The sequence below is a fragment of the Arvicola amphibius genome, chromosome 3, assembly GCF_903992535.2.
Source record: "Arvicola amphibius chromosome 3, mArvAmp1.2, whole genome shotgun sequence".
In the NCBI taxonomy this organism is placed as follows: domain Eukaryota; kingdom Metazoa; phylum Chordata; class Mammalia; order Rodentia; family Cricetidae; genus Arvicola; species Arvicola amphibius.
In genome coordinates this window covers 141,478,825-141,496,518 of record NC_052049.1, presented here as the reverse complement: position 1 = coordinate 141,496,518, position 17,694 = coordinate 141,478,825, and the positions used below count along the sequence as shown (strand labels likewise).

Sequence of the window (17,694 nt, the reverse complement as noted above, 5' to 3'; positions counted from 1 at the left end):
AGGTTGGTGACACTTTGTTTCCAAAGGTTTATCTTTCCTTCCAGACTCCAAACCCCCCTCCTCACTGCTCCTAGACTCCTTACCCCTATCAGAATCGAGATTCATGGAATCAATAAGACAATGTAACAATTGCTTGAAGCTCTAGAGGGGTCTGTGAAGTCGCAAGAGACACTGATAACATAATGACACCTAACTGTCCCATCTTTAGTACCTTCAAGTCTCCTCAGAAGCCAGTTACTACCTAGTGGGCCTGTGAGAACAGAAAATATGGACCTGAAATCACTGAGACTTCAGCATACAGGGCTGGAGAGAAGGCTCCACAGTTAAGGGCACTAGCTGCCCTGGCAGGGAACCCATGTTTACATCCCTGCACCCACACGGTGGCTCCAAGTGCCTAGTCTAAGAAATCTGATGCCCTCTTTTGACCAAATGAGGAACTGCATTCATATGAACAAACCCGCAGTCACACCTAATTAAAAATAAATTTTAAATGTTTTTTAAAAAGAAAATTTGCCAGCTGGTGGCAGTGCACACCATTAATTCCAAGACTCAGGAGGCAGAGGCAGGTGGATCCTGTTTTTTGTTTGTTTGCTTTTGTTTTCTTGGTTTTTCGAGACAGGGTTTCTCTGTGTAGCTTTGGAGCCTGTCCTGGAACTTGCTCTTATAGACCAGGCTGGCCTCGAACTCACAGAGATTCACCTGCCTCTGCCTCCCAAGTGCTGGGATTAAAGGCATGTGCTACCACCACCCAGCTGATCTCTGTGAATTCGAAGCCAGAGCGAGTTCCTGAACAGCAGGACTGTCTTGAAAAAAAAATATTAGTTTTGTTTGTTTGTTTTTCTTCCATGAGATAGGCTTGGGCTTGGGCTGGCCTAAGATTAGAATTTTTTTCCATCTCAAAAGTACCAGGATTACAGATCACCACTTCCTTCTTAAACTTTTAATTGCTTGGCAAACCCTCCTTTTTTCTGCATGTGTGAATAGAGGGCATGCCAGAATAACACTTAGATTCCTTACTAAACTCTGCCATATGGAACCTGTCCAAATGGAAGACTGAAGATTTTAAAAAGAACACAATGTTAAAAGCATGCAGTGAGAATATTAAGGATTTGGCAATTTATCATTTCTTAGCTAAAAACAGACTAATGTTTAAAAAATCTTAAGCAGTGCTCTTAAGTCCTAATCAGGTTTTCTCTGAAGAAGAAAAAAAAGGGGGGCCAGTAAAATGGCCCAGAAGGCAACGGGCTTGCTGAGCAACCCTGCCAAGCCAAGCTTGATTCCTGGAGCCTATGCCAAAGGCTGGATGTTGCGGCGTGTCTGTAATCCCAGCACTCCTACGGGGAGGTGGGAGGTGGAAAGAGGACCGACCGGAAGCTCTTGGGTCAGCTGTCCTGAAGCTAACAAGACCCTGCCTAAACGAGGTGGAAGGCAAGAACTAAGCCTGAAAGCCATCCTCTGACGACCATACATATGTGCAGAGACACATGCATGCCTGTTCTCACACACAAATGATTGATGGATCGATCGATCAACTTAATTGACAGATGGCTTGCCAATGTTCTTTGAACAAAACCAAAAACCTTTAGTAATCGGTTTCTTTCTAGAGAAGAATGTGAATCCAACGCGGGCGCCGCATCACCTCCCTCGGTCTGCCTGTGACATTGATAACTCGCTGTCATTGCCCTTGATAATCTGGTCACACTCACCTTCTCGGTGCAGGACCTGCCACTCGCCCGCAACCCAGGCCTTCCTGGAAGCGTACAAGATGGTGTAGCGGGTCACAACGGTCTCTGGGCCAGCTGGGGGTTTCCAGGAAACAAGGGCAGTGTCACCTTCTATTAGTGTCACCTTCACCCCCACCGGGGGGCCCGCGGGTGCTGTGGGGACATGAGAACGACAGCAGCATTAGAAGGGTTACAAGCACTCCAATGCTGGTTGACAAACGGAGAACCAGGGACGAGCCAGCACAACCGGAAACTATTGTAAACCAGGCAGCGGTAGTGCACACCTTTAATCCCAGCACTGGAAAGGCAGAGACAGGCAGATCTCTGTGAGTTTGAGGCCAGCCTGGTCTACAGAGGGAGTTCTGGAACAGGCTCCAAAGCTACAGAGAAATCCTGTTTTTAAAAAAACCAAACAGAAAAGGAAAAAAAAAAGGCAAAAAAAACATCATAGCTTTTGAGGTTTGTTGTAGTAACAGGAAATAGATGAGCCTGGCCTTTTAACACCTGACCCTTCCGCTTCCACCTCCCAAAAGCCAGGAACAGGCAGACATCACCATATCTGGTGTATGTGGTACCGGGTAAAACCAAGGGCTTCACACATGCTAGGCAATCACCCAGCACTCTATCTACTGAGTTATGTCCCCAATCTTAATTTTACTCTCAGGTTGAAACACTTTTTAAAAACTATAAAGAATAGGGTAGGGCTGGAGAGATGGCTCAGCAGTTAAGAGTACCAGCTGCTCTTCCAGAGGTCCTGAGTTCAATTCCTAGCAACCACACGGTGGCTCACAGTCATCTATAATGAGATCTGGTGCCCTCTTCTGGTGTGCAGGCATGTATATGTATATATGTGTGTGTATGTATGTGTGTATGTATGTATGTATGTATGTATGTATGTATGTATGTATGTATATGGGGTGTAGACTCTAGATGGAAATGTCCTAGGTCTAAGGGACAGAATTTTTCAGGACTTTCGAAACATGGTTGTTAAACTACTAATTGTAATGGCTTATGGCAGTAGGGACTTGCTGAGCATGAGGTCATAGGAACGCTTCCTAGCACAGGGAGGGAAGGGGGCATACAGTTATACAGTTTATTTTTTCGTCTGTTCACCAGAGAAAGTTCCCACTGGTACCGACGCTAAGTTGTAGCTCCTACTAAAATGTTTAGAACAATAGCCTGATCCAAAAGGCTTGAAGCAGGGGCTGGAGAGATGGCTCAGAGGTTAAGAGCATTGCCTGCTCTTCCAAAGGTCCTGAGTTCAATTCCCAGCAACCACATGGTGGCTCACAACCATCTGTAATGGGGTCTGGTGCCCTCTTCTGGCCTGCAGGCATACACACAGACAGAATATTGTATACATAATAAATAAATAAATAAATAAATAAATAAATAAATAGATAGATATTTTAAAAAAAAAAAAAAAGGCTTGAAGCAAATGCTCCTGAGACCAAAGCGTTTAGCTATTTCCCAAGTCAGTCAGGGAATCAGTGTGTTTACAGAGCAGACTCAAATAATGACTTCTGTGTGAACAGCAGTGACGTCCTGGAGCATCAGCTGACTCCATGTAACGACAGCTCCCAGTATGAAGAGAGGGGCTTTGGTGCTGTGTTCTTATGGGATATCATCAAAACCGCAGCAGCGTTAGGGGCACGAAACACTATAACCACAGCCACAGACACCATAGCTGCCCACAGCCAGGTATTCACCCGGCTCTGGACGCAGCACAGGCTGCCACTCACAGGAAAATGGGGTCTGAGCTGGGCTCCTAAGAGCATTAATAAGCTGTTTTCAGTGAGCTGAGAACTAAGGTCTGAACATCATGACTGACTGGGAAAAAAGATTAAAAGGGATAGAAATTAAGGCTCATTGGCCTGTGATTTTTTTTTTTCCTAGAAGGTAAAAAAACCACTTAAATATAATAGAAAAGATTCAAAAGGTAAGAAAATGAAGAAGCACCTATCAGCTGGTAGGAGTCAGGGGCAGGGCTCTCTCAAAGTGGCATAGATATTTCCACTTTTCTTCTTCTGATCTCGGCTTGCCCTTGAACTCACGACGTACCTAAGGTTAGCCATCAATGTCTAAGCCTTCTGACTACCCCACAAGTGGTGGTGCTCATCTTTAATCCCAGCACATAAACCCCAGGGGAAGCAGAGCCAGGTAGACCTCTTTAACTTTGAGGCCAGCCTGTGCTACAGAGTGAGTCCCAGGACAGCCAAGACTACACAGAGCAGCCCTATTTAAAAATAAAATTTAAAAAAAGGTCCTCAAAATTTTTTTGGGTTTGTTTTGTTTTAAAGAGAGGTGTGGTGGCCACACCTTTAATCCTAGCACTCAGGAGGCAGAGGCAGGAGGATCTCTGTGAGTTTGAGGTCATTCTGGTTTACCAACTGAGTTCTATAATAGCCAGGGCTAGACAGCGAGACCCTGTCTCAAAACAAACAAACAAACAACAACAAAAACCAGCTTAAAAAAATATAGTCAGAGGCAGGCAGATTTCTGTGACTTCGGCCTACACAGCAAATTTCAGGACAGCCAGGACTGTTACACAGAGAAACCTTTTCTTGAAAAACAAAACAAACAAACTAAACCTACATGAAGCCCATCATGGAACAGGGGAGATTGCTCAGTGGTTAGAGCACCAGCCGCTATTCTAGAGGACCAGAGTTCAAGTCCCAGCACATCGATGGTAGCTCACAGCCATCTGTAACTCCATCTTCGCCCTCTTCTAGCTTCTGTAGACACTAAGCATGTGCTACGCAGACATAATGCAGCCAAAACACCCATTCACATAATAAAAGAATGAACGCCTGAATAAATAAAGTTTAAGAGACGAACTCCACTGGGAAGCTGTGGCTCCTACCTTCTGGAAGTGTGGAATGGTAGACCACGGGGCTCCAGGGGCTGGAGCTCTGGTCCACATGCAGCCGGACAGCAAATTCATACTTGGTGTTTGGTTCCAGTCCCTGAACCAGCATGTGGGTCTCTGATCTGTTAAAGAGTAAAGGGGGTCGTTAGCGCCAGCGACAGTTTCCGAGAGTCAGCGTATCAATTCATGCCAAAGAAGCATAGTTTCCAGAACTGAGTGAACAATGGGAACCGAAACTTTCAGATGTCTGAGATCATCGGCTCTGAAACGAGCGCTCCCAGATGAAGCCCAAGCCGAGCCCGAGTCAGTAAGAAGCGTGAGCAGCCAGGCGCGCCAAGGAGACAACTGGGAAGACAAGCTACATACGTTTGCAGGTAGAGAACCAGAGAGGCGTTCTGCAGGCCGACAGGGTTACAGCGGATGGTGTAGTTAATGACTTGGGCCGTGGTGAAGGCAGGCCTCCTCCAGTGCAGGAAGATGGAAGAAGAGGTGTTAGCCTTTGCGTAGAGATGGTGGGGTGGCGGCGGCGGAGGGACCATGCGGTCGCGAACAGCTATTGGGAAAGGCAACACGAATTTACGGCAAGGGCTGGCGTTGTAGAGCAGTATAAGGGGAAAGGAGAAGACCCCACTGTAGGCGGATCTGAGGCCTTTCTCCCACCAGTCTCCTAGTGTTCCATCCCTGACTCGCTCAGGCTAACAGACTTTTCTGTGAGTTAGACACGCAGTCAATTGCTTAACTAACGGAAAAACCATAGCTCCAGACAGTCTTAGTGTGCATGTCTTTAACCCCAGCATTCAGAGGACTGCAGATCTGAGATCGAGGCCAGTCTGGTCTGCATAGTGGGGAAAAAAAGCCAGAGCTACACTGTGAGATCCTGTCTTGGAAAAAAAACAAACAAACAATGCTCCCCCACCCCACCCCCCAAAAAACTCCAATGTGGTAGCAGATGTCTTTTATCTTTGGAGACAGAGACAGATCTCTGAATTCAAGCCAGCCTGGTCTATATAGCAAGTTCCAAGACACTTAGGGCTATACAGTGAGACCCTGTCTCAAAAAAGCCCCCCTCCCCCGCGAACAAAATTCCCAATAACAACAAAAACCAAATGGAAAATTGAGGTACTGGTCAAAGGCAGAGAAAGCCAGAGCTAGAAGAACACACAGAAGCCATCAGAGAAACAACTGGCCTCCAGGCAAAAGCAGACAAAAGGGATTCAGTTTGCAGGTAACCAATGCCCTCTCCCCAGTTAATTCCTAGCAGTCTTCTGCTTGCAAAATTAAAACAGGCACTTAGAATTTAAACACCCCACTTTTGCAGAGTACCCACTCATTCAAGATGTGCCCAGCAGCTGGAGGATGTAAAGAAATTACCCCCCACCCTCACCCAGTTCCCAAGTAGTAGCGGAAACTGAATTTCCAACAAGGGTGGGGCCAGGGGTGTGTCTGAGACACAGCGACACGCAGTGTGGCGGTCACTCACACACGCATCCGGGAGTGCTGACAGTCTGGTCAGCCTGGTAGCCATCTTCCATGTTGTTGTAAGCCAGCAGCCTCACGTGGTATTTTCTTCTGGGATCTAGAAAGGAAATGAGCGGCACTCATTCAGCCCAGCCCGGCTTTGGCCAAAAGCCCCCACGGAGGTGCAGGTTTGGCATGAGCACATTCCAAACAGAACCGTTCTAAGACAATGACCCTTCCCCCTCTCCCCATCCAGACTCCCTTCCTGTCACAATCAGCTGTGACACCACCACAAGGACTAGTTATTCTTAAAGTTAATGTGTTTAACCCAATTTCAAACCACCATAAACACTCCTCTTCAAATGGCCAAATTTTCCCTGAAATTTTTTGTATTTTATTCCTTTATTTTGCACGTCCGTGTGTGCATGCCACCATACACAGGCGGAGGTAAGAGGACAACTTTGAGTAAGTTTTTCTCTTTCCCTTCTGGGAGTTCTGGAAATCAGTTTCATGAGGTTTGGTGGGAAGCAACTTCACCAGCCTTAGTTATTCATGTTTTTAAGGAAAGGGTCTTACTCAGGCTGTTTTCAAATTCACTATGTACCCCAGGCTAGGCTTACATCTCCCACACAGTCCAGGCTGGCTTGGAATTCTACCCCCTCCTAACTCAGCCTCCACTCCATGATAGGTCCCCAAATTTATTTTATACAGATGTGTTCTGCTGTGGCAATTACATTCAAGAGTAGTGTTTCCTCCCTCAGAGTTAGGGAAAATTAGGACAAGCACCCTTCAGTAGAACCTCTGAATATTTCTAAGTGGGTCTTTTTCAAGAAACCTCCATTTTCAAGCTCATACATAATTCAAGACAGGTGCGCTGGGGCGCCCTCTACTGGAAAGGCGCACTGGAGCACCCTCTACTGGTGCCTGTTAACAATCACATTAAAATGGAACCCATTTCATAATGTACATGAATATTTATTTAAAATATTTTTCCTTAAGCAAATAAAACACATTGTCATTCACAACACAGTTGAGGAATTCATAGTTGTCTTAAGGGTATACACACACACACACACATAAAAAAACTCTTAAAAATAAACTCCACAGTGAATTTAAATATATAAATCTTGAAAAATAAACACATTTATGAAATTATCCAAAGTAATTTTTAAGATTTTACATATTTACTTTAGAAATTGATATTGGTACTTTATTTAATATTTTATTTATTTAATAATTATCAAATATATTATTAAAATATATTTAAGATATCCTGGGCAGGCAAGAAGGCCTAGTGGGTAAAAGTGACCATTGCAAAACCTGACCACCTGACTTCAATCCCCAGGATCCACACAGTAGGACAGAAAACACTGTCTCAAAAAACAAAACATCCCTGTGAGTTCGAGGCTAGCCTGGTCCACACAGGGAGTTCCAGGGCAGCCAGAACTACATTGGCTGTATCTCAAGAAACTAAAAAATAACAACAAAAACAAAACCACAACAGAAAAATACCCAACCAACCCAAAAATGCAGAAAGATTTTCCCCACTAAAAACCCTCTTGAAAACATAAGCATACATCGTTCCCCTTTTATAAGCTATGCACAAGGTGGTAAGAAGGCAGCCCAGTGCCACACAGAGCTGAACCGAGAACTGGGAACTTATGAATAGATACGTATGTTCTCCTCTGTCCCCGTTGGAGGCGGCCACATTAAGAAGCTCAGGCTGGCCTTGATCTCACAATTCTCCTGCTCAGCCCCCACATGCAGTGTTTAAAGGCATGTGCTACCATTCTCAGTCTGGACTATGAATATGACAAAGCACAGGGCCTCTAAATTTGCACAAATACATACTTCTACATCAGAAAAGTAATGTCTGGGGCTGGAGAGATGTCTCAGAGGTTAAGTGTATTGTCTGCTCTTCCAGAGGTCCTGAGTTCATTTCCCAGCAATCACATGGTGACTCACAACCATCTAAAATGAGATCTGGTGCCCTCTTCTGGCGTGCAGGCATACATGCAGGCAGAACACTGTATACATAATTAATAAATAAATTTTTAAAAAGTAATGTCTGTTATAGACAATTTCAAAATAGAACACACAGAGAACTGAGAGCTATCAGACAACTTTTTTTTGGTTTTCCGAGACAGAGTTTCTCTGCAGCTTTTAGAGCCTGTCCTGGAGCTAGCTCTTGTAGACCAGGCTGGTCTCGAACTCATAGAGATCTGCCTGCCTCTGCCTCCCGAGTGCTGGGATTAAAGGTCAGACAATGTTTTTAAAAATTTATTTTTATTTCATGTGTATTCATGTTTTGCCTGCTTGCATGTCTGTGTGAAAGTGTTAGATCCCCTGAAATTGGAATTACAGGTAGTTATGAGCTGCCACGTGGGTTCTGGGAATTGAACCTGGGTCCTTTAGGAAGAGCAGCCAGTGCTCTCTCAACCACTGAGCCATCTTTCCAGCACCAGACAAAACAAAGAACAGCTGGATTTCACGACCCAAATAATTTCCAGCATTCAACACCAAAATTCCAAAGGTTGGTTCAGATTAACGACAATTCAAATCTGAATCTATTTTCTTTTGCCTTTCTTTCCAACCCATCTACTAAATCTGTCAATCAGCCAAACCCCAGGTTCCATCCTGCAGATATTCTGTGTTATTACTAGAGGAACGCTGTGCTAGATCCCCGTGAATTCAGAGTGCAGCCTTGGCAAATCTTTCTGTACTCAGAAAGAGGTTGGGTCTTTGAGAATGTCTGCTGTTGGGAGAAAGCCATGCCAGGGATGGGCAGACCCAGGAAAGGGAAGACGAGAATGGCTTGCCTCAAAGCCCAACATGGTACAGCCATTCTCACAGAACACTCACGGAAGGAAGAGGGCTGTTCAAATGAGTGGAGAGCTCATTTCTGTGCTCTCTCTCTCTCTCTCTCTCTCTCTCTCTCTCTCTCTCTCTCTCTCTCTCTCTCTCTCTGTGTGTGTGTGTGTGTACATACATTCAAGTGTGCAGGCGATGTGCACAAATACGCGTCCTCATGTGGCCAGAGGTTGACACTGGCTGGCTAGCTGTCTTCCTGAGTTACCTCTCCATGTTATTTTTTGAGGCAGGGTCTCTCACAGAACCTAGAGCTTACTGATTCAGCTAGGATAGCTGGTCAGTCAGCTCAGGGATCCACCTGAATTGGTCCACTCCTGGCTTCTACGTGGGTGCTGGGGTCCCCACTCAGGTCATCATGCTTGCACAGTAAACATTTTACCGACTGAGCCTAGTAACACATTCCTGTAATCCCAGCACCGGGAAGGCAGAGACAGGATTCCTGAACTTGCCGGGCGGCCAGTCTACCCATTCAGTGAATTCCAGGTTCAGCAAGAGACCTTGTTTCCAAAGACAAAGTGGAAAGCAATCGAGAAAGACAGCCTTTGGCTCCACATACATATGACACACACACACAGACACGCACGCACGCACGCACGCACGCACACCCCTGAGAGTTACCAGGCAATAAGATCTATCAGCTAAAGTAGAAAGCTACCTCATTAATGGAAGGAAGGGTACAGACTAAGCTAAGCATGGAGGACTAACATTTAAAACAAGAGGCAAAAATAGAGACTTAAAACAGTGCAAGTTCTAAACCCGAGTTCTGCAGACTTCCTCCTGTGGGTCCCCAGGCTGTCACAGCCCTGCTGGAGTTAAATATTGCCATACACACAGTGCTTGGTCTCACTACACTGGGCAAGCTTAGGCGGAGTGAGGAGAGCAGCCACAAAGGATACTGGAGGCTTTCCCAGGAAGGGAGAGGAAGCAGGACAGAAAGAGCTAATGCCAGTTCCAGGGACTCAGAGCAAGGGGCAGAAATTCACCACTCAGGTCTATTTTTTAAATTTTATTTTGAGATGGGGTCTCCCTACGTGGCTCAGGCTGGCCTTGAACTCGCCATCTTTATACCTCAGTCTCCTAAGCAGTTGGAATCACAGCCACGAGTCACCATATTGGTACAAAGAGGTAGCATTTGATCTGTGGGTCAAATTTGTCTGGAGAGATGGCTCAGTGGTTAAGCATGCTTCCTGCTCTTGCAGAGAAGTTCAGGTCCTCATACCCACATTAGGTGGCTCACACCGACTTTTATATAACTTCAGCTCTACTGGGCATGATGGTGCCCGCCTTTAATCCCGGCACTCAGGAGGCTGAAGCAGGTGGATCTCTGTGAGTTCGAGGACAGTTTGGTCTACATAGTGAGTTTCCAGGACAGGCTCCAAAGCTACACAGAGAAACCCTGTCTCGAAAACCCAAAACCAAAACAAAACAAACAAGAGTATCTGACACCCTCTTCTGGCCTCTATTGGTAATTGCACACATACACATAATATTGTGCCCAGACTCTTGCCTCCCCAAAGAGAGACCACCAGGGAATGGGGACTTAAATGCAAAAGCAAGGTTTATTCCAAAGCGCAGTGCAACGGAACTCATCTGTCCAGCACGCTCAACACAGTGAGGGTGGGAGGAACTCCCTTCCAGAGATTACAGGACTTTTTATAGACAATCTTGCAGAACCACCAGCTCTCACCTAATTTGCATACCCAGACCCAATTGAGGACAGCAAACGATTACAAAAGGGCGGGAATTTCAATAAGCATGGTATCATTATGCAAATGAAGTATGGACATAAGTATGTTCTCAGTTGACCCATTCCTATGTCCTTCGGGTATGTAGGTAAAGCATACTATGGACATATTTTTAATTGGTCAGTTCTTGGCTATCCTTGAGGCAATGCTCTCCCAGGTGTTACCAGCTCCTGGCCCTTGTCACGTATGAAATGTTTTAGCCTAGCCTAAACAGCGTGGTTCAGGCGGAAAGCAATTAGGTCACTCTGACCGGTTTCATTTCTTTCATTAGCACACATTCAGACACACACAAGTAAAAGTAAAATTAAACACCCTTTAAAAAATGCTTTAAAAGTTGGAAGTGTATAAAAATATTGGATCAAAGGAGAAAAGCTCAAATCATTCAATTTAATAGAAACTTAATCCTAAACATTTTTAATTAAAAAAAATAGTGTGTGTACCCCAGCATTCTCACGTATGCACATGCACATGTGTGCCACAAAATACATGTGGAGGCCAGAGGGCAACTTTGTGGGTTTAGTGCTGTCCACTTCTGTAGGGATGCTGGAGTTCAAACTCTCCTCTCCAGATTAGGACGGTGGGCACCTTTATGCTTTGAGCCAGGTTACTGCCCCCCTAAATGTTTCAGTTAATAACAATTCCTCACGGGTACACAGCTTGCATGAAGGTCTCCAGCCAAATGAATGTGCCTCATCTTCTCTACAGAGTCAACTTCTAGTCAAAAGGGTCCTGACACGCTGCTGAGGTAGAGCTGGTGTCTTTCCTCCGCTGGCTGGGGGCTGGCTGATCAAGAAAAGGCTCCTGGTGGCAGGTGAACATTTACCGAGTATCTACCAAAAGTCAGGGGTTGTCTGAGACTCAAGGACTAAAAAAGGCACAACTCTTGCTTTTACTTTAATTTTTTTAAGATTTATTTTTTTATCATGTGTACATGTGCATCTCTCTGTGTGTATGCCAGGTGCCCTTGGAGGCCCAAAGGGGGCATCAGTTCCCCCAGACCTGGAGTTACAGGCATTTGTGAGCCTCCTGATGTGGGTGTTCAGAACCAAACTTGAGTTCTCTGAAAGAACAGTGAGCACTTTTTAAACTCTAAGCCATGTTTCCAGCTTTTCTTTTCCTTAGAGCATTTGCATTACGTTTTACTTTTTATTTTGTGTGCACGTGATGGGGGAACCTCCTTCAGCCAATGACCTTTGGGAGGCTGGACCATGTGGTGTCGCGTTCCCCTCCGTCTGACTCATGTACATCTGTGCGGGGACACACGTGCCATGGTGAACACGTGGAGATCAGGGAACAGAGAGCACCTATTCTCTTCTCCCACGTGTGTTCCAGGGACCTAACTCGGGTTGTCAGTTTTCACACCAGGTGCCTTTAGCCACTGAGCCATCTTGCCAGCCTCTGCTTTTTACTCTGATACACCAAAGGAGACACTAATAAAAACACTCTGCTGGGTGTGGTGGCGCACACCTTCAACACCAGCAAGATCTCTGTGAGCTCGAGAGCCTGGTCTACACAGCACATTCCAGGCCAGCCAGGGCCATATAGTGAGAATTGTCTCCAAACAAAACATCCACAAACAAACACTCTCTATGTGTCACTTCCTAACTGTCTAGATCCAAGCAAGTCCCTCTTCTTCTAAGCCTTGCTTGCACTTGGAAGGTGGAGACATAAGGGGACCTCGTCGGTAGAGATTTTGAGTGTTAAGTGAAATTAGCTAATTGAGCACTTTGTACTGTCCCAGGATTGGTAAAAACACAAAAGCCTGCTGTTGCTGCCAGGCGAGTGAAGCTGCCTGAATGGGAAAAGGTGGTCCCTGAACTCTTAAACTGGACACAGAGGGCAAAAACCTTGACTCGGTTTAATAAATTCGCACATCATCTTGTGAGATGTTTGTCACGAAAGGCATCTCTACTTACACAAAGCAGGTCCTGCGACCAGGATGCCAGGAAATTAGCAACCAGCAAATACTCAAGCTGGGCTCAATTCATTGTTCTCATTAATATGTCCTGGCATGCAGGGCAGGTGAGAGTTCCCAGGCGGATGTCTGACATGCATATAAGATTGAAAGCTCAACAGGGAAGCTGGTCGCCATCCCAACTGTGGCATTTAATCCTCTCAGGAGCAAATCCACCATCACCCGTGCCTCCCATATGAATCTCGGAAGCTCTCATCCAACAGCCCTAAAGACAATAAGTGTTTTGGAAAACAAGTCAATAACTGCCTTCCTAAGACTAAAAAGCAGCAAAGTGTTTATTGAATGAAATATGGAAGCATTTGAGGGCTAGCACTAGAAACAGCAAGCAGACGGACCCCAAGATTAATCCAATCTGCTAGCTGTATCCGGTTTTGAGAATTAGTTACAACCCTCAATAGCTTCAAGCCAGTACAAGAAAAGCAGAGGCCAAGAAAGTGAGTCTGCAATGCCAAAATCTGCATAAGACAAACTCAGCGGAAATCATCCCCATTCCGCCGTGACGGTACATGGCTTAACAATAACAATGTGCCAACGACATCTCTTTTCCTTTAATTTTTATTTTACTTTTATTAGTGTGTCTAAATATAAATAAAACAAATATAGCTAAAATCCTGGCCTATCCCCAGTTTTATGAGAAAAACCTGCGTTTTCTCTTTTCACCACTAGATGGCATCTGTGTGTGAGTCAGCAAGAAGGATGATGCTCCCATACTAGGACGGGAGGGGCTTAGACATCAACTGATGAACAAGTGAAGGAAGGTCCAAACAGAACTCAGCTACTGAGTAAGGTCCATCAAACCACAGTCAGGATTAACTCTCAAGCAGTTCAATAAAAAAGAGGGCCAGAGAGATAGCTCAGTGTTTAAGAGTGCTTGCTGCTCTTTCAGAGGACCTGAGCTTTGTACCCAACACACACATTGATGCTCACAATCACCGGTAATTCCAGCTCCAGGGGATTCAATCCTTTGTTGTTGTTGTTTTTCTGTAGGCAACTGTGCATTCCCACACACGAGAGTACAGTAAACTCACAGATACACCTATTTAAGTTTGTATTATGGTTCCTCACCTATAAGTAAGGTAGGGATTAAAGGAGTTTATATTTGTAAACTGTTCAGAAAAACACTTGGTTCTTGTGTTTACTGCTGAATAACAAACACACAGTTTGGACCCTGGGAGATTCAGGTTTCAGGCTTAACGGCTCTGTGGCTGTGAAAGTCAGGGTTTCCTCATCCGAACTGTCCGTGAGATTAGGAAGCTAACGGGGTAACAGTCTCAAACTGGTTTAGATACCAGATATTAAGGAACTGTGAGGACAGTATAAATAGGTACGCAAGATAGGAGTAACTGATGCAAAGTAATTCATTAAAGCCCTAACAGTATTCACAAGTGGGAACAATTAGCTCTAACTCAGCGTGCAGCGGCATCAGAGAGGCAGCATTTGAGAAGCTGCCCCTTAGGAAGCCAGGGGAAGCTGAGGTGCAGGCCAGCAGATGAGTGCAGGCAGGAGCCCCGGTGTGAGCAGTGAAGTTACATAAGGGTGGTCACAGGCAACAGTCGGGCTAGGGGCAGGTTTGGGAGAGCAGCCAGGCTCGGCTCTGCAAACCGTACTGGAAATACAGAAAGACGGCTGGCTAAGTGGGGTTGAGAAGAGGCATTGAGTGAGAAGCAGCAAGGACACCCCGTTTCACCCTGGGGTAACCAGCACAAACCGAAGAGGACCCACGTGGCAAAGGGCTGCTGACCTTCAACTTTTATGCTTTGGCCCATTTTACAAACCCAGTGATGAATGGCCTGATGCTCATGTCTGAAAAGTCGGATAGGAAGGTGACTGAGAGAGTGCGCGGTATGGAGAACACAGGAGTCCCAGGAGCGCTTTCTTACAGCCCAAGTGGCTGCGGCTGGAACCCCTTCTCTTTTTCCTCATTTCAGATGAGGTTATCTCTAATAAGAGTCATCGGCTCTGCATAAGTGAGATTAGTGTGCTCCTTTAGGACAATCAAATATGTATCCGAAAAGCAACACAAGTCAGAAATGGAATTAAGAGTCCAAGCTTGCTTTCTGCTGTGACGAGACACTAACAGAAAGCCGCTTGGGAAGGAAAGGGTTTATTCCAGCTAACAGTTTATAGTCTGTCATGAAGAGACGTCGAGGCAGGAGCTGAAGCAGAGACCAAGGATGGGTGCTGCTTACTGGCTTGCTCCCCAGGACTTGCTGGGTTTGCTTCTTTATACCATCTAGGACCAGTGCCCACAGTGTGCTGTGCCCTCCCGTATCTGAAAGGCTTTTGCACCCCATAAGACTCTCCACCGACGCAATAATCCAAATCAGACCAAATCAAACCGAATTAGGAAAAGCCCAATGCTCCCAGATGGCTTTCCAACCCCCAGAGAGGAGCCGGGAAGGAGGACCAGAAAACCACGTGCTTGTTCTCCAGGATGCTGTTTAAATACCCTGTGGGAGTGGTCTTGAGCATCTCTGGGGAGGGGTCATCGTTTGTAGGCTTTCTTGGGGGTGGAGTCCAGACTGAAGCAACTCCCAGGGGAGGGGGCTTGGGATGGAACTTCCACCCGAACATTCCATACTCTTTGGATATATGGATGCCAGGGACTGTGGTGTGGCCTTAACCCAAACATTCCAGACTCTTTGGGTATATGGATGCCAGGGGTTGGAGTGACACTTCCAACCAAACAATATCAATCAGAAAGAAAGAAAAGAAAGAAAGAAAGAAAGAAAGAAAGAAAGAAAGAAAGAAAGAAAGAAAGAAAGAAGAGAAAGAAAAGTGCCCCATAGCCTTGCTTATATACAGGCCAAGCTGATGGGGCACTTTCTTAATTGAGGTTTTTTCTTCCCAGATGAGTCTGGCTTGTGTCAAGTTAAAAAACAAACAAACCAACCCAAAAAAACTAACTAGCACAAATAGTAAGGCATAAATTACTTTAAGGAGAAAACATCTGAGCCAGGCATGCACGAGCCTGTATTTCCAGCACTTAGGAGGTAGAGGCAAGAGATGGTGGTTGCAGCCCACTCTGGATATACAACTGATACTTTATCTCAAGAGTCAAAAAAAAAAATGAAAACAAAACAAAAAAAAACCCAAAAAAACAAATAAACAGTTTTTTTTTAAAAAAAAAAAAATCCAGCTCTACAGCATTCTGATCGTTGTTCTATTTTTGCACTTTATTTAAACCTACAAAACACAAAGTGTAAAAGGCTCACTTAGTAGGAAGTTTCATACTTTACTCCCAAATACCATCAACTGCTCCTTAGGGATGGACTAAGGCCGGAACACGGATGGGCACTGAGCTCAAACCATATGAACAGTGTATGACAGCATCCCTTTGGCTCGAGTCCTGGAAATCCCACACCAGAACACAATTATTTACAAAGCATGGGCTGTGGACCAAAGGTACAGATAAGGCAGGGTTATGAAGACCAGTCTTTGTTTCTCACAGTTGCTGCTCGTTCATGGGGCCCTGGGATCATGCAGAAGAGCCCGGCCAGAGCCAGAGGTCAGGATTTGATAAAATTAGGAGAAAACCTCAGGTCAAGACCATGAGAAAACTTCACAGGAACAGAGTAATCCACCCTTCCAGCCATTTCTCAAATTCAAATCTAAAGTGCAGAGAGCTTTAATTGCCTATTTTTCTATGGAAAGCTCCCAGGTGGTGGGGAAAGTAATCCTCTCGCATCAAAGGAACAGGAAGTAATCCACTGGATGGCAGCCTCTGCCTCCACTCCAACTACCAAACCGGAGCACACTGGAGTGGCCTGGTGAAACACCCTCAAGAAAACACTGTTGAGCGGTATTTAAAAAAAAAAAAATCACTAGGTACTGCTGTAAGTTACTTAGCTCTAGCTCTGTCGTGGAGCTTTTGTTTCTGGCGGTGGACAAATGCACACAAAGGTATTTGATAGTGAGCGTGTAAAATCCAGTGTGAAGCTCCACAGCTTTAGAATGGTTGTTTTTAACCAAACAGAAGTCCACTGAAGTAAATATAGTTTTAGGGTCTGATCAATTCAGTGTGTGACTTTTTTTTTTTTAAAGGGTTGGGTTTTTTAAATTATTTAAATAGTGTGTGTGTGTGTGTGTGTGTAAAGACTTTTAAAAAGAAAATAGTGTTGTCCTAAAAATCACTATGTATTGCTTTACATTATTTACTCAAAAGGCCGCCAGAGAAAGCTTTGCTGATAGCAACCACAATATGCCTCAATTAAGACAGCTTCAAAGCCTAAGCGAGTCAAGCCGGAATATGTTTTCAAAGGTAAAGGGCACTCTCAAACTTTGCTGGCCCGAGGTCAGCGCGTGTGAAGATACTAAAGGAGGACACGGGAATGAGTCAGGAAGGTGAGAGGCGCCGCGGGGTGAGCCCAGCACCCTACCGAATGTCTACTTTTAATTTAATCTTTTGTGTGGCCAGGTTTTGTGCTAGCCTGGTCAGGCCCATTGTTCCCCCGGAACCCCGACCAGAGCTCTCCGTGGTCTGCCTAGCCAGGGTGACTGCACTGCCCTGGAGCCTGTCCCTTCCGAACAATACCACCCATATAATTATTCAGAGAGAAGGCCGGCAGTAGGGGCTGCTGTGACACCTGGGTCGCGGCCTCTGACACCGAATCTGGGGCCAGCCCAAGTCTGGTCCAGCCGGCAGGGAGACGGGAAAACTGGTAAGGGGGATGGGTGGGAAAGGCAGGCAGAGCAGCGCTGGGCTTTAAGACACCACACTTCAGCGCAGCACAGAAAGCCCAAATCGCATTTCAACAGTGGGTTGGCATCAAGTTTCCCAAATGACTGCAGTTTCCCCAATATTGAGACATTATTGGAGGATTGGGTCCTTTTTTTAAAAAATAAATCTTTCTAGTGGGCATGCAAATATAATGGGTTTCATTATTTTTACACACACCTATGTCACGGGTCTAAGTTTCCACCCACATCAGCACATAGCAGCTCTTTTCAGGACCCGTTCTTATACGATCAACACACTTATTATTAGAATGGGGTAGAGAAAACTCAGTCTCAAATGTTTTCCTCAAACGTGTTAGTGTGCTGAATTAAAGT

At 45.4% G+C, this 17,694-nt stretch overlaps 1 protein-coding gene across 1 annotated transcript in view; it reads right to left on the bottom strand.

Annotated features, from left to right (window-relative positions):
* Nucleotides 1-17,694, bottom strand: part of Prtg (protogenin) — a 108,010-nt gene that overhangs the window by 14,313 nt on the left and 76,003 nt on the right. Inside the window, exons 12-15 of the mRNA XM_038323834.1 lie at nucleotides 6,074-6,169; nucleotides 4,960-5,146; nucleotides 4,588-4,715; nucleotides 1,707-1,877 (exon numbers count right to left, since the gene is read on the bottom strand). Coding sequence (XP_038179762.1) covers nucleotides 1,707-1,877; nucleotides 4,588-4,715; nucleotides 4,960-5,146; nucleotides 6,074-6,169 — 582 coding nt within the window. The remainder of the gene's footprint in view (nucleotides 1-1,706; nucleotides 1,878-4,587; nucleotides 4,716-4,959; nucleotides 5,147-6,073; nucleotides 6,170-17,694) is intronic.